Source organism: Mixophyes fleayi, chromosome 1 (genome assembly GCF_038048845.1).
Source record: "Mixophyes fleayi isolate aMixFle1 chromosome 1, aMixFle1.hap1, whole genome shotgun sequence".
Lineage (NCBI taxonomy): Eukaryota > Metazoa > Chordata > Amphibia > Anura > Limnodynastidae > Mixophyes > Mixophyes fleayi.
The window spans coordinates 81,649,928-81,666,196 of record NC_134402.1 but is presented as its reverse complement, the minus strand read 5'-3'; the positions used below and the strand labels follow the sequence as shown (position 1 = coordinate 81,666,196).

The following is a 16,269-nucleotide window of genomic DNA, read 5'->3' as shown; positions in this document are numbered from 1 at the left end:
TACTCCCGCTGAGGGGGAAGAGTGTCACCTTCTTTTTTGGAAAAAACATCCTGGAACTCACAGTACAGAGGAAGCAATAGCTCAAGACCAGTCTGGGTAATCCTAATTGGCAAGGACAAGCAGGAGGAAGAGCATTTATAATCCCATTGAATTATCTCGCCCCTAGTCCAATTGATATGAGGATTATGCAGAGCTAGCCAGGGATGACCCAAGATCAAAGGCACTGAAGGGCAATGAATCAAGTACAATGAGATTATCTCAGAGTGAAGCGCGCCAATCTTCAACTGCAGAGGAGGAGAACGATGATGAATTTCTCCGTGGTTGAGACTATTCCCATCCAATCCGCAAACAGAAATTATGGAATCTAGAGGAACATCTGAGAACCCCAGGGAATGAGCAAAGGTTAAATCTAAGAAATTCCCAGCAGCTCCACTGTCCCCAAATGCTGGAACAGAAACGACTTGACGACTATATGTGAGTTGGGCAGGTATTTGTAGAGAATTTGTTGGAGAGATGGCTTGTAGGCCTAAGTGTACTTCCTCCACGTTCACTTGTCCAGATCTTTTCCCGGTCTGATGGGACAAGTACGAAGCAGATGGCCTTTTTCTCCACAATATAAGCAGAGACCCAAGGTACGCCTTCGGGTACGTTCCTCAGATGACAGTCGATACGCTCCCAGTTGCATAGGTTCAACTTGATCAATGGGGGCAACTTGAGTAAGCATAGGAGAATAAGATGAAGAATTTTCCTTCTCAGCTTTCCTTTTTCTATGTCTCCTGTCAATCCGGATAGCTAACTTCATGAGTTCCTCAAGAGATTCCGCAGTGGGGTACTGGACTAGAGAGTCTTTAATTTGTTCTTAGAGACCCAAGCGGAATTGACTGCGAAGAGCTGGGTCATTCCATGCGCAATCTAAAGACCAAGCCTGAAGTTGGAACAGTTCTCTTTAGCTGAACGTCGTCCTTGCGATAACGAACGAAGCTGTGCTTCAACAGAAGCCACTCGGTCTGGGTCATCATAAATCAAACCGAGCGCTTCGAAAAAGGTGTCCACAGACTGCAACTGAGGACAGTTGGGATCTAGGCTAAACGCCCAAGATTGAGGATCCCCTTGAAGGAGAGAAATAATTATCCCCACCCTTTGCTGTGGGGACCCAGACGACAGTGGTCTCAAATTAAAGTATAGTTTACAACTTTCACGGAAGTTACGAAAGTGCCTGCGATCTCCCGAAAAACGGTCTGGAAGATGCATCTTGGGTTCCACAACAGAAGACTGAGCAGCTTGTGAGGCTCTGGGCGCCTGTTCCTGGGCAGCCTGTCGCTGGGACAACTCCTGGACCATTTGGGACAGGGTCTGAATCTGTCCTGCCAACACTTGAGCCGGACTTGGTTCCATAGGACCAAGTGTCAGACAGTTCACTCCCTCCTAGTGTTAGGCCGGTTATAATATTAGGAACCCCTCAAACCGGTGCAGCAAAACCCAGAGTCTACTCCGAAAGTCTGGTGTTCGCTGTTGCCCCTGATGTTGAGGATAGACTTGGCCGCAGACAGTGGAGGGTCATGAAATGTGCACCGGCGGGGGAGTACCCAGGAAAGCGAAGCGAAGTCTAGGCAAGGGTCGAACAGGTCACAGGCAAGATTGCAGCGTCAGAGTCCAGGCAAAAGATCAAGGGTCACTAGCAAACAATTGTGGTCAGAATCCAGGCAAGGGGTCAAAAGGTCACAGGCAATAAATCGAAGTCAGAAATCCAGGCAATAGGTCATCAAAAATAATCAGGATCTGGGAGGTATTCAGAGAACAGGACTAGCAGGGTAGTGTGCTGGGAAGCAGGGACTATAACAGTCAGGGAAGGCTAGCCCCTTCCTGCCTTATATACAGATGTGGCCCAATAGAATTTTGTCCTGTGCAGCAGGGGGGAGGAACAGCCCAGCTGGCACTTAACTAATTTTACATTGCGCGCACGCCCGGCTGCCCTAGATGCCGGGATGCGGCGCTGTGAGCAGAGAGTGTCCCGACCGTTGCCTTGGCAACGGCCGGGACAAAGCGGAAGTGAGTCCCGGCGGTGCCTGAAGCCGCTGCGGCTCGTTACAGTCTCCTCCTTTAGTTTCCAAGGCAACTGCTTCTAGGAAAAAACTTAGCTTTTCCAAGACACCCAGTGATGATACAGATAAGTCTCCACAACATTTTGACATTTAGGGCTAGATTTACTAAGCTGCGGGTTTGAAAAAGTAGGGATGTTGCCTATAGCAACCAATCAGATTCTAGCTAACATTTTGTAGAAGGTACTAAATAAATGCAAGCTAGAATCTGATTGGTTGCTATAGGCAACATCCCTACTTTTTCAAACCCGCAGCTTAGTAAATCTAGCCCTTGGTCTGGTCTAAAAGAATTGCCCAAAAATTGTGACAGCTCTGCCGTAAAATGAACTACAAATTGCATGAGGAAGGCCATTACCGGCAATTACGTCAAAGTACACAGACTTCTGTGATGGTGGATTCCAGCGGGGATGAATTAGTATTGTTTGAGGATGATGTACACACTGATGAGGGTGAATATGATGACAGTCTAGATTGCAGGTGCTGAGAGCTAGCGGAGAGAAGGGAGCTTGCTGATGCTGGTATGCTTGGTAATATTTTGGGTAGAATGGCATATTGGCAATTTTATGTTCCTGTACAGTAAACTTTCACCTTTATTAGAGAGGTGTTTTTTTCTTTATAAAAAGGTACAAGCTTTTTATTTACATTTTTGTTTCCCTGACTTAAAACCATTATGCACTTGAACATAGGCTTTAGCACATCAGGTAGAGGGATTAGAATCATCATGACTGAGACTGGGACACTGCCACCCCTCCTTTTTCTGTATGAGCTATGGCACAGTAGAATGTCACTGGAGACTTCTAAAAACACTGCCAGCCTTATTATTTGAATTTCTGTTTCAGCACTAAACACTGCCACCTCTCCTATTTCTGAGTGAGCTATGGCACACTAAAATGTCACGGTAGACTTTTAAAAACACTGCCAGTCTTATTATTTATATGTCAGCAATGGACATCTCCTGTTTGTGTGTGAGCTATATAACACAGTGCAATGTGACTGCAGATTTTGAAAAACACTACCAGCCCTGTTATTTCTATTTCAGCAATGACAATTGGCAATGAAGCAATGGACCTCTCCTGTTTGTGTGTGAGCAATAACTCAGTAGAATGTCACTGGAGACTTAAGAAAACTGCCACCTCCTCCTCTTTCTGTTTTAGATATGATGCTGCCCAGCTGCACTAGAGACTGCCAAGAACCATGCTACCCTTCTGTGTCTTTCTGTGAAATGGTGCTGGATCATCATGGAATGCGGTACTTATAGAATCCAAAACTTGCAAGATACGATGACGAAACAATAACGTTTTGCCTCATTTCAATTCCAAGGGCGCGTGAAAGTACTGAGCTGGCTCAGCACGGTACTCGTATCCGAGAACTTTGGGTGGGCTTGGTTCTCAGAGAACCGAGCGTGAGCATCTCTACCAACAATCATGTTTTATTATACCAAAACACATCGCATCTGTTGATTTAGTTTTATAAACTTCCTAAAAATAATAATCAACAATGGATTGTGAGCAAATATGGAAGTGTTTATGCACTCATGACTAGCAGCGTAGGCAGATCTCTATAAGGTGTACAGAGGCCCAGGGGTAAATTTATCAAGCTACGGTTTTGAAAAAGTGAAGATGTTGCCTATAGCAAACAAAGAGATTCTAGTTATCATTTATTTAGTATATTCTACAAAATGACAGCTAGAATCTGATTGGTTGCTATAGGCAACATCTCCACTTTTTCAAACCTGCAGCTTAATAAATATAGCAACCGATCTTTTCAGCAGATGGTTGTGAGAGATGCAGATCTCAGATCTGCCGGTAAATAGTGTAGGTGTGTATACATGAATGTGCATGATCATCGCGACTTTCAGTCGTTTGTAAAATCTCACATCTTAAGTAAGATTGCATTAGTGCAGTGGTTCCCAAACTTTTGCAGTTCGTGGCACCCTTAGAGTCTCCAAATTTTTTCAAGGAACCCCTCCAAAATAATTATTGAGCAGTCCTGTTTTAGAAGTAGTTGGGTCAAAAAAAATGTAATAAGTATTTAGGTCAGGACAGAAATACTTATTTAGTTGTATGCAAAAATGCCTCCTCTGCATCCAGACACTCTGCCCTCAGGTACTCTGCCCCCTCTGCATCCAGACACTCTGCCCTCAGGCACTCTGCCCCCTCTGCATCCAGACACACTGCCCCCTCTGCATCCAGACACACTGCCCCCTCTGTCACGCTGTCCCCCCTCCTCTGCTCTCTGTCACGCTGTCCCCCCACCTCTGCCCTCTCTCATGATGTTCCCCTCCTCTGCCATCTCTCACAATGTCCCCCCTTCCTCTGCCCTCTCTCACGTTGTCCCCCCCTCCTCTGCACTCTGTTACACTGTCCCCTCCTCTGTCCTCTCTCACGCTGTCCCCCTCCTCTGCCCCTCTCAGGCTGTGCCCCCCCTCCACTGCCCCTCTCAGGCTGTGTCCCCCCCTCCACTGCCCCTCTCAGGCTGTGTCCCCCCTCCACTGCCCCTCTCAGGCTGTGTCCCCCCCTCCACTGCCCCTTTCAGGCTGTGTTCCCCCTTCCACTGCCCCTCTCAGGCTGTGTTCCCCCTTCCACTGCCCCTCTCAGGCTGTGTCCCCCCTCCACTGCCCCACTGTCTGGCAGGCTGTGTCCCCCCTCCACAGCCCCGCTGTCTGCCAGGCTGTGTCCCCCCTCCACTGCCCCGCTGTCTGCCAGGCTGTGTCCCCCCTCCACTGCCCCGCTGTCTGCCACGCTGTGTCCCCCCTCCACTGCCCCTCTGTCTGCCCGCTGTCTGCCCCGCTGTCACCCTCCTCTGCCCCGCTGTCACCCTCCTCTGGGCCGCTGTCTGCCCCGCTGTCACCCTCCTTTGCCCCTCTGTCTGCCCCACTGTCACCCTCCTTTGCCCCGCTGTCTGCCCCCCTGTCACCCTCCTTTGCCCCTCTGTCTGCCCGCTATCTGCCCCTCTGTCTGCCCGCTGTCACGCTCCCTCTCACTCCTCTGCCGCGAGCCAGCTATAGGAAAAAACAAAGAGCACATAAACTTGCCAATCCGTGCGGCGCCGGCACCCAGCAGACGCCTCTCTCCCGCAGCTGTCACTGACGTCGATATTCAGTGACAGCTGCAGGAGAGAGGAGTCTGCTGGGTCCCGGCACCGCACGGATTGGCAAGTTTATGTGCTCTTTGTTTTTTCCTATAGCTGGCTTGCGGCACCCCTGTGACACAGCCGCGGCACCCCTGGGAGCTACCTGCTAAGACAACCCTCTACAGCTGGGGAGCTACAGGTTACCTAAAATGCATTGTCTAAATGCTATAAAGCAACCTGTGGCTCTCCAGCTGCTGTGAAACTACAAGTCCCAGCATGCACTTAACACACACCAGCATGGAGTCCTGTTAATTTATAACCCAGCTCTCCATAGCTCAGGTGAACCTGGAAGTGCAACATAACTTTAGGAGGTGTGCGGAAGGGTGGATACAAACAGAAGCACCAGCTTTGCACTGACCAGTCTGGGAGATGCTTATCATTGTAACAGGGGACCACATGCAGCTTGTTTCCTCATTACAGCAAAAATAAGCCCAGACTGTCTGACTCTGGGGCTGGTTATTGAATGTATATTGTAGAGCATACTCTCTGTGTTTCTATTTTTCTATTATCAGTGTTTGCCCTGTATTAATAAGGGGAACTTACGTTGAAGTACCTCTGGTCTTCCTATTGAGATTGAACCAGCGCTGCCAGTAAGAAATAATTGATTTTATTTAGAGAAGAATAACACCCCCCACAAATTCCATAGCAAGCGTTGGTCAGCAATGGGACTCTTTCAACTCTGTCAACCTGTGGCTCTGCATAATGGACGAGAGTTCCACAAGGAACTTTTCGTTATTTTTGGGGTTCGGATTTGTCTCGCAAAACACTTGACGAAAGGTCTCGGTTCGGATTTAAGGTTCTGGATTCGGATTTTTTTGGAAAAAAACATAAAAAGTTTAAAAATCAAGTTTTTGGGCTTATTTTCACTCCTAGGCTATTATTAACCTCAATAACATTCAATAACAAGCATTTCCACTAATTTACAGTGTATTCTGAACACCTCACAATATAGTTATTAGTCCAAAACGTTGCAACAAGGTATCTTTCTGGACTGCGTAGAGGAGTGGGTCACCACAAGATATATTAAAAACCCTGAACTTTTATGATTCGCACCAATAAATGTACCTGGACTGCGTAGAGGAGTGGGTCACCACAATATCTATTAAAAACCCTGAACTTTTATGAATCGCACCAATAAATGTACCTGGACTGCGTATAGGAGTGGGTCACCACAAGATATATTAAAAACCCTGAACTTTTATGATTCGCACCAATAAATGTACCTGGACTGCGTAGAGGAGTGGGTCACCACAATATCTATTAAAAACCCTGAACTTTTATGAATCGCACCAATAAATGTACCTGGACTGCGTATAGGAGTGGGTCACCACAAGATATATTAAAAACCCTGAACTTTTATGATTCGCACCAATAAATGTACCTGGACTGCGTAGAGGAGTGGGTCACCACAAGATATATTAAAAACCCTGAACTTTTATGAATCGCACCAATAAATGTACCTGGACTGCGTAGAGGAGTGGGTCACCACAATATATCTTAAAAACACTGAACTTTTATGAATCGCACCAATAAATGTACCTGGACTGCGTAGAGGAGTGGGTCACCACAATATATCTTAAAAACCCTGAACTTTTATGATTCGCACCAATAAATGTACCTGGACTGCGTAGAGGAGTGGGTCACCACAAGATATATTAAAAACCCTGAACTTTTATGATTCGCACCAATAAATGTACCTGGACTGCGTAGAGGAGTGGGTCACCACAATATCTATTAAAAACCCTGAACTTTTATGAATCGCACCAATAAATGTACCTGGACTGCGTATAGGAGAGGGTCACCACAAGATATATTAAAAACCCTGAACTTTTATGATTCGCACCAATAAATGTACCTGGACTGCGTAGAGGAGTGGGTCACCACAAGATATATTAAAAACCCTGAACTTTTATGATTCGCACTAATAAATGTACCTGGACTGCCTAGAGGAGTGGGTCACCACAAGATATATTAAAAACCCTGAACTTTTATGAATCGCACCAATAAATGTACCTGGACTGCCTAGAGGAGTGGGTCACCACAATATATATTAAAAACCCTGAACTTTTATGATTCGCACCAATAAATGTACCTGGACTGCGTAGAGGAGTGGGTCACCACAAGATATATTAAAAACCCTGAACTTTTATGAATCGCACCAATAAATGTACCTGGACTGCGTAGAGGAGTGGGTCACCACAATATATCTTAAAAACCCTGAACTTTTATGAATCGCACCAATAAATGTACCTGGACTGCGTAGAGGAGTGGGTCATCACAATATATCTTAAAAACCCTGAACTTTTATGATTCGCACCAATAAATGTACCTGGACTGCCTAGAGGAGTGGGCACTGGGCACCACAATAAAATATATAAAAAACCTTCAACAGGTCTGCATTACACTACACATACGGCTGCTCCTCCATCCTCTCCATCATATACATGTTGGAGTTTTAGCGTGTGACAACCTCTTGTTTTTGATAATGTCAGTGCATTTTGAATATTTTTCAATTTGCCCCACACCACTGAATGAACTTTATCTATGATACGCATCTATCTATCTTGACTGCGTAGTGTGGTGGCCCCGGTACACAATTTGGTTACCGAGGCCACAATATAATTAAAAAACCCTCCACGTGTCAGAATTCCACCAAAAAAGGGTATGGACTGCGTAGTGTGGTGGCCCCGGTACACAATTTGGTACCGAGGCCACAATATAATTAAAAAATTGGGCATCAACAGTCAACGTTGTTTAATATCTGATACACCTCTATCTGGACTGCATAGTGGAGTGGCCCCGGTACCCAATTTGGTACCGGGGCCACAATACCTCCTCCAAACATGGTACAGACAATTCGTCATTGAGATCCCATCAAGTATGTTAAAGACAGACAGGGTCGAAGTGTTATTCGTTGACTTTGTAAACCCAAAAAACTGTCCCTGTTGCACATAGTCGTGCAATGAAGACTGACTTTTTCATTTAAAGGCACGATCTTTCAAGTGTAGTGTTTGTAAGTCTAAGTCATATTATACTTTTGGTAAAATTGGTTTATTTTGTTCCTCTTTATGGTAATTAGTCATAGAATTAAAGTATGAAATAGAATTAAAGTATGAAATAGAATTAAAGTATGAAATAGAATTAAAGTATGAAATAGAATTAAAGTATGAAATAGAGTGGTATAGAGTTGTAGTGTGGTATAGATAGAGTGGTCCACACAATATAATAATAAAACCCTCAACTGGTCTGAATTCCACCAAACAAGTATCTGGACTGCGTAGTGTGGTGGCCCCGGTACACAAATTTGGTACCGAGGCCACAATATAATTAAAAAATTGGGCATCAACTGTCACCGTTGTTTAATATCTGATACACCTAAATATGGACTGCACAGTGGAGTGGCCCCGGTAGTAAATTTGGTGCCGGGGCCACAATACCTCCTCCAACTTCCAAGTGTAGTGTTTATAAAGACAGACAGCGTCGAAGTGTTATTAGTTGACTTTCTTAACCCTAAAATTGTCCCTGTTGCAAATATTCGTGCAATGGACAGTTACTTTTTTATTGAAAGACTCAAGCTTTCAAGTGTAGTGTTTATAAAATATAAACAACAATACAGTAGTTTTAGAGCACGTCAATACCTCTTGTTTTAAATTATGACACGGCATTTTACTTTTGGTTTAATTTCTTGTATTTTTTTAAATTTGGTTTTACTTTTTGAACATGGCAAACGACTGTTGATTGGTCATATAATGCAAAAAAAAAAGGTCCAAGATGGAATTGTCCTTGGGCCCTCACACCCACCCTTATGTTGTTTAAATAGGACATGCACACTTTAACAAACCAATCATTTCAGCGACAGGGCCTACCAAACAACTTTGGCTGAAATGATTGGTTTGTTTGGGCCCCCACACCAAAAAAGCTATTCATCTCTCCCTGTACAGACTAAACAGGCTCTACTGAGGCAAGATGTCGTCCTCATCCTCAACCTCTGATTCCTCTCCCCCTACAGTGTGTACTTCCTCCTCATCACACATTATCAATTCGTCCCCGCTGGACTCCACAACCACAGGTCCCTCTGTAGTATCTGGAGGGCAGTGCTGTACTTCATTGAGGAATTGATTATTCATTTTTATAAACATCATTTTTTCAACGTTGTGAGGAAGCAACCTCCTTCGCCGCTCACTGACCAGGTTCCCCGCTGCACTAAAAACTCTTTCCGAGTACACACTGGAGGGGGGACAACTCAGGTAAAATAGAGCCAGTTTGTACAGGGGCTTCCAAACTGCCTTTTTTTCCTGCCAGTAACAATATGGACTGTCTGACATGTCTACTTGGATGGTGTCAGCAAAGTAATCATCCACAATTTTTTCTATTGTGACAGCATCCAATGCAGCGAGAGTAGACATGTCTGCAATGGTTGGCAGGTCCTTCAGTCCGGACCAGATGTTATCAGCATCCCCGCCAGTGCCTCTTTTGGGAAAACTGAGCTTTTTCCTCGCAGCCATAGATGTGGAAGAAAATGAGGGTGGAGCTGTTGGCATGTCACGGTCCTCTTCAGAGGACAATCTCCTGACCAGCAGGTCTTTGCACCGCTGTAGACTTGTGTCCGCCGGAAACAGAGACACAACATACGCTTTAAACCGAGGATCGAGCACGGTGGCCAGAATGTATTCCTCTGACTTTAAAAGAGTGACCACCCTCGGATCCTGGCAAAGCGTACGAAGGGCTACATCCACAAGAGCTACATGCTTGGTGTAATCGCAATGGCTTACCAGCTCCTCCCTCACTTTCTCCAGCTGCTTCTGCAACAGCCTGATCAGGGGAATGACCTGACTCAAGCTGGCAGTGTCGGAACTGACTTCTCGTGTGGCAAGTTCAAATGGCTACAGAACCTTGCACAACATGGAAATCAGTCTCCACTGCGCTTGACTGAGGCGCATCCCCACTCCTTTGCCTATGTCGTAGGTGGCTGTGTAGGCCTGAATGGCCTTTTGCTGCTCCTCCATCCTCTGCAGCATATAGAGGGTGGAGTTCCAGCGCGTCACAACCTCTTGTTTGAGGTGATGGCAGGGCAGGTTCATGCTTTTTTGATGTGCCTCTAGTCTGCGGTAGGCACTGGCTGAATGCCGAAAGTGTCCAGCAATTTTGCGCGCCACCGCAAGCATCTCCTGCACACCCCTGTCACTCTTGAGGTAATGCTGCACCACCAAATTAATGGTGTGGGCAAAACATGGGACGTGCTGGAAATTGCCCATATTTAATGCCCGCACAATGTTACTGGCATTGTCTGACACCACAAATCCCCATGAGAGTCTAAGTGGGGTAAGCCACTGGGAGATAATTTCCCTCATTTTCTCTAATATGTTGTCAGCGTTGTGCCTCTTATTAAAGCCTGTAATACACAATGTTGCCTGCCTTTGCATGAGCAGCCATTTTGTAGATGCTGCTACTGATGCAGCTGTTGCTGTTGCTGCGGAAGGGGATGCATCTACCCAGTGGGCTGTCACAGTCATATAGTCCTTCGTTTGCCCAGAACCACTTGTCCACATGTCCGTGGTTAAGTGGACAGTGGGTACAACCGCATTTTTAAGAGCACTGAGGACACTTGATCGTACTTCTCTGTACATTTTTGGTATCGCCTGCCTAGTGAAGTGGAATCTCGAGGGGATTTGGTACCGGGGACACAATACCTCCATCAACCCTCTAAATCCCACTCCACTGATGGCGGACACCGGGCGCACGTCTAACACCAACATTGCAGTTACAGCCGCAGTTATACGCTTTGCAATAGGGTGACTACTATCGTATTTTGTGGTCATGGCAAACGACTGTTGGACGGTCAATTGTTTTGTGAAAGACTTAGCGGTCTTACGACTTCCCCTCTGGGAAGATGACCGACTAACAGCAGCAACAGCAGCAGTGGCAGTAGTAGGCGTACCGCTGCAGGATTCCTCGGATGAATCCCGTATTGAGGAGGACTCAGTCTGGCTGCTGACTTGGGCTGCAGGACTGAATCTGATGGAGATTGTGGAGGAAGTTGACGAGGAGGGTGTTGCTGGTGTGTATCCAACTGGACCACGGGATTTAGGTGTCCCTGTACCGATGAGGGTCCTAGCCCCAGTTCCTGAACTAACCACTGAACTATGAAGGTTATTCAGGTGACGTATAAGGGAGGATGTTCCTAGGTGGGCAAGATCCTTACCCCTGCTTATTTGAGCTTTACATAAGCTACATATGGCCATACATTGGTTGTCTGGATTTGGATAAAAATAACTCCAGACCGAAGAGGTGCATTTTTTGGTCTTCTGACCAGGCATGACGATGGGCTTTTTCATCCCATGGACATCAGCTGTTTCCCCCCCTGGTGCCTCATTTACAATAACCACATCACCATCCTCGTCATCAAGTTCCTCCACAGCGCCAGCTACATCATCAATAGCCTCCTCCCGAGCCACCTCTTCCCGTACAGTGATGGGAAGGTCAGGCTTGACAACCACCAACATCCTTGGACTCGCCTTGTGGATTTGTGATAATTTCTCTTTAGAAGGCAGAGTTGTTTGCTGTTTTGTTGCTGACAGCATAACTCTCTTCAATTTTTTGTAGGGGGGGGGAGGAGGAGGAGGGCTAAGATCCGTGGGTGAAGCTGAACCACTAGTCATGAACACGGGCCAGGGCCTAAGCCGTTCCTTGCCACTCCGTGTCGTAAATGGCATATTGGCAACTTTACGTTTCTCCTCAGATGATTTTAAGTTTCTCTTTTTGCTACTTTTTCTTAACTTGGGCTTTTTGGATTTTACATGCCCGGTACTACGAGATTGGGCATCGGGCTTGGAAGACGACGTTGATGGCATTTCATTGTCTATGTCATGACTAGTGGCAGCAGCTTCAGCATTAGGAGGAAGTGGGTCTTGATCTTTCCCTACTTTATCCTCCAAATTTTTGGTCTCCATTATATGTAGCACAAGATACTGCAGAATGTGTGAACTTGGTAATATTGCAGTACCAATGGACTTATACTGCTGGATTGGTTTTGCAAATTTGGTTATAATTATTATATATTTTTTTTTTTTTAAATTTTTTATTTTTTTTTACTTTTTTTTTATTTTTAAAAAACTTGGGAATAGTGGGGAAATAACTATGCCCTTAGAAGCACAGAGCACAGGACACAGCACCACTGGACTGAACAGGACACGGCACAGGACCCAGCAGCACTACGGAACTCAGCAGGACAGAGCACAGCACACAGCACCACTGGACTGATACTGCAGAACACAGCACAGCACAGCACAGCACAGCACAGCACAGCACAGCACAGCACAGAACTAAACAGCACAGAGGACCACCTAACACACCCTCCCTCTACCCTGATCAATGCCCAAGTGAAGATGGCGGCGACTAGCGGGGAATTTATAGGATCCGAGTATCGCGAGATCCGACAACGGGATTATGAGTCAGAGCCTCAGTTTCACATTTGAATTTGGCGCCAATACCCGGATCTGTCTCGGATCCGACTCGGATCCGCAACGTTCGGGTGGGCTCGGATTTCATAAATCCGAGTGCGCTCATCCCTATTTATTATACCTAAAAAACGGAAGTTAAAATAAACACACCAGTTCTAAAAATACATTTCAACTGAACAAAATACAGATGTTAAATTACAGGTTTTTTTTTTTCTTTTTTAATAAAGAAGAGAGTCTATTGCTGTGCCTCTTTGTAAACAGTGCAGGTTTAAGGCTGGGTACACACTACAGGTTTTTCAGCCGATTATCGGGTCAATCACACAATAAATGACCATTTGGCCAGATATCGCATTAGTGTGTATGTTTCAACGATGAACGATTATTGATCCAAAGCATATTGTATCGTTTGAGTTGATTTTTAAACCAAACTAAAAGTCTCATTTAAAGATGCCTTTCCAATTCTGCAGTGTCTGCACTCACGACTGGTAGTGTCCATAGATCTCTATGGAATGTGCAGAGTCAGGATCTTTCAGCCGATGGTTATGACAGATGAAGAGCACAGATCTGAAGGTATATCTTGTAAAATGTGTTTAGTGTGCACACATGAATCAGCATGCTGATCAGGACTTTTTTTTTTTTTTGAGCCGTTAGTAAAATCGTTAACTATATCGCATTGGGAAATTTTGGAAATTTTCTTTATTGTGTACAGAGTCTTACACTTCCTTCTTGTCTGCTGCCTGTTGTTCCTGCTGACAGCTCCAGCACGGCTGTAACAACAGGGTTGTTTAATGTAGCCCTGATGTGAGGGCATACCCAATGGAAATGGGTGAAAAATTCTGCGGGAAGTTAAGGAGCCATAACCAGCTTTCACATGTAAAGTTCTATACAATAACTATATCAATAAACACAGATTTTTTTTGCAAACGCACCTGCAGATAAAGGAATGCAATAGACAGTGGTGTATTAATTACTAAAATTTATGTTATTTCATTTTAGTATCTATGTAATCTAGGTCCAATACAGCTACCTACCAATATTTCATCCCCACAATATAGGCCCAGCCTCCATCCACGCAAACACCCCCATTTCATACAGCAGTACCAACTTTTTGACCAGCCACACCAACTTCCTGTTTAAGCCCCGCCCACTACACAATAAGCTCCACCTCATTCAAAGTTCCCGAATCTGGACAGAAATCAGGACAGTTGTGAGACATGAGTAAATAGCGATTATTTAAGGATGTTTCCTCCTCAGCTTGTTCTCCCATGTGTATGATATGCCGGAGAATCAACTTAATAAATTACATTGGAATTAATGACATTATATAGATATAAACACAGAATAAATAAAATATATGGTCATAATAATTACAAAATTTAAAGTAGCATTGCCGTCTGGGGTAATCAATTAATTACAATAAAAACCTACTACCTTTGTTGTAGTGTTTCCTTTTTTCCTAATACTGATCCAATAGGTTGAAATACCCGTTATTCTGTTATTTAATGTTAGTAGGGAACACAGGTTGATGTCACAATCTCCTCAGAAGTCAGTGGAATGCATATGTATGTTCATGAGCCTTCCACTATCATCTGCATGCATGGTTGGGTGGAGGGAAGCAGGCCAAAAGTTGAAGGTGGTTCCCAAAGCCTCTATAATTCCTGCAATGAGTAGTAGACTTTCCATGGAGACAGAAGAACAAACTGAAGATAATATAAATCCTAAAACACAGGTAAGAAGGAAAAAAATATCTCAGCATGCAGTGTTCTCTAAGTTGTACCTCTCATTTAATGCTTCCAGACGGTAATGCATCTTTAAAGATTTGATTATGAGTCTATGCAAATATAAATAATGAATGTTGTTAATTTTCTATCCTATTTCTATTACTATGACAAACAAAGGTTTTGTACGGTTGCGCAAAATGTACCTCATTTATATTTATACTGCTAAAAATATTGTGTAGAGCAAACACCAGGTTTATTGTGCTCTAATGCACTTACTTTTCCAGATATCAGCATTGTAATTGTAATGTGCAGCTGCAAATTTAACACTATCATCTCTTCTAGCATCAAAGCCGGATTGTCCTCCTTGCCTTAATTGACACTTGAACATTTTCCAGGATTCAGGGTAAAGCAATGTCATGAGTTCGTCCACACTGGACACGGCTCTCAGTTGCTCTTCCAGCTCCTTGCCCGGTTGATCCTGTTAATGAAAAAAAGATAAAAGATAAGTTACTGTTTCTTAGACCTTCGTCGAGGTTTAGGTTACCAACCCTGTTATAAAGTTTAAAGTATATGAGTTATGAAGTGTTTGGAGGAGAGGATAGCGAAAGCAAAAAAAAAGATAATAACTGTCACACAATTGTAGATCTGGCGGGCAATTTGGTTGCTTTTTGTAAATCAGCTGGCCATTTAAAAAAAAATAAAAAAAAATCAGATTAGCCACATTGGCACACGTACTGTATAAAGTCATCTGCCAAATTAAAGTGATATGGGAGTGTCTTCGCCCTTTTTTTTAAAATGGGGATTTTGGTTATTCAGTGCCAAAATAAATAGATCTGTGTAATTTGGCCATTCATGTGTGTAGCCAAGTGTCCTAGAGAATGGCAATTGGGTTCAACACATGTATGGCCAGAATAAGTGAAGTCCAGTTTTAAGGATAAATACTTATGACTGATAATGGGGTTATAAGAATAGGATGATGAGGCGTTATAGATAAAAACACAGGCACAAAATAAGTGAAGTTAGCAGTAAATGAACTGTGCTACTTATAGAGCATATATGACAAAGGGCTTCTCACTATAGACAAGGGGAAACTGGCCCCACTATAAATATAGTATTTTTCATCAGCAACATTTACAAATATATTTAGGGGATTTTATTTTTATTTAGGAGCATTGATAGGTACAAAGTTTGTTTAGAGTAATGTCGTTTCTAAAAATGGTTAATTATGACTGACAGTAAGCGGTATCTAGTGATGCGTCTATAGTAATTACTTTGGAATGATAATCAATAGAAAACATTTTTTCAAGTAGTTCAAAACACAACAGAACTTAAGTCTATGTGTCATGATAGCCATTTCTTCAAAAAATATCCCCCCCCCCCCCCATCTCATTTGTCACTGGTATTGTCTGCAAATTCAATGCAAAAAAAGGTGCAGAAGCATTCTAGTATTTGATGGAGCTTTAACATAACTACAAAGTCTCTTTCATTTAACACGTAACCATCTAGAAAACAAAAACATATTTGATATTTGAGAACCAACAGTTTAGGTTTATGTGCCATGGATAGAAAATGTCTGGGGTTTTTCAGCTATGCAGCGTTGAAAAGAGATGTCCACCCAGGGAAAACTTTTACATTGATTTATGTAAAAAGATGATTTTCTTAAATACCTTCCACTGTCATATTTGTACAACTCTGCAAAAGAGTGTAATCATTCTAATGGTTCTCCCTGTCCTTTTTGACATCTGCACAGCCTTTTTGGCTTCTGACATTGTAGTGGTTTGCGGCCCCTTTCTTGACATTACCAATAATGGAAAGCATGTGAATACTAGTAGTAGAGTTCTAAAGAACTGCGTACTT

The 16,269-nt window shown here is 43.9% G+C and overlaps 1 protein-coding gene across 1 annotated transcript in view; it reads right to left on the bottom strand.

Annotated features, from left to right (window-relative positions):
• VEGFC (vascular endothelial growth factor C) overlaps positions 1-16,269 on the bottom strand; it is a 140,095-nt gene that overhangs the window by 46,911 nt on the left and 76,915 nt on the right. The window contains exon 2 of the mRNA XM_075197457.1: positions 14,689-14,890. Coding sequence (XP_075053558.1) covers positions 14,689-14,890 — 202 coding nt within the window. The remainder of the gene's footprint in view (positions 1-14,688; positions 14,891-16,269) is intronic.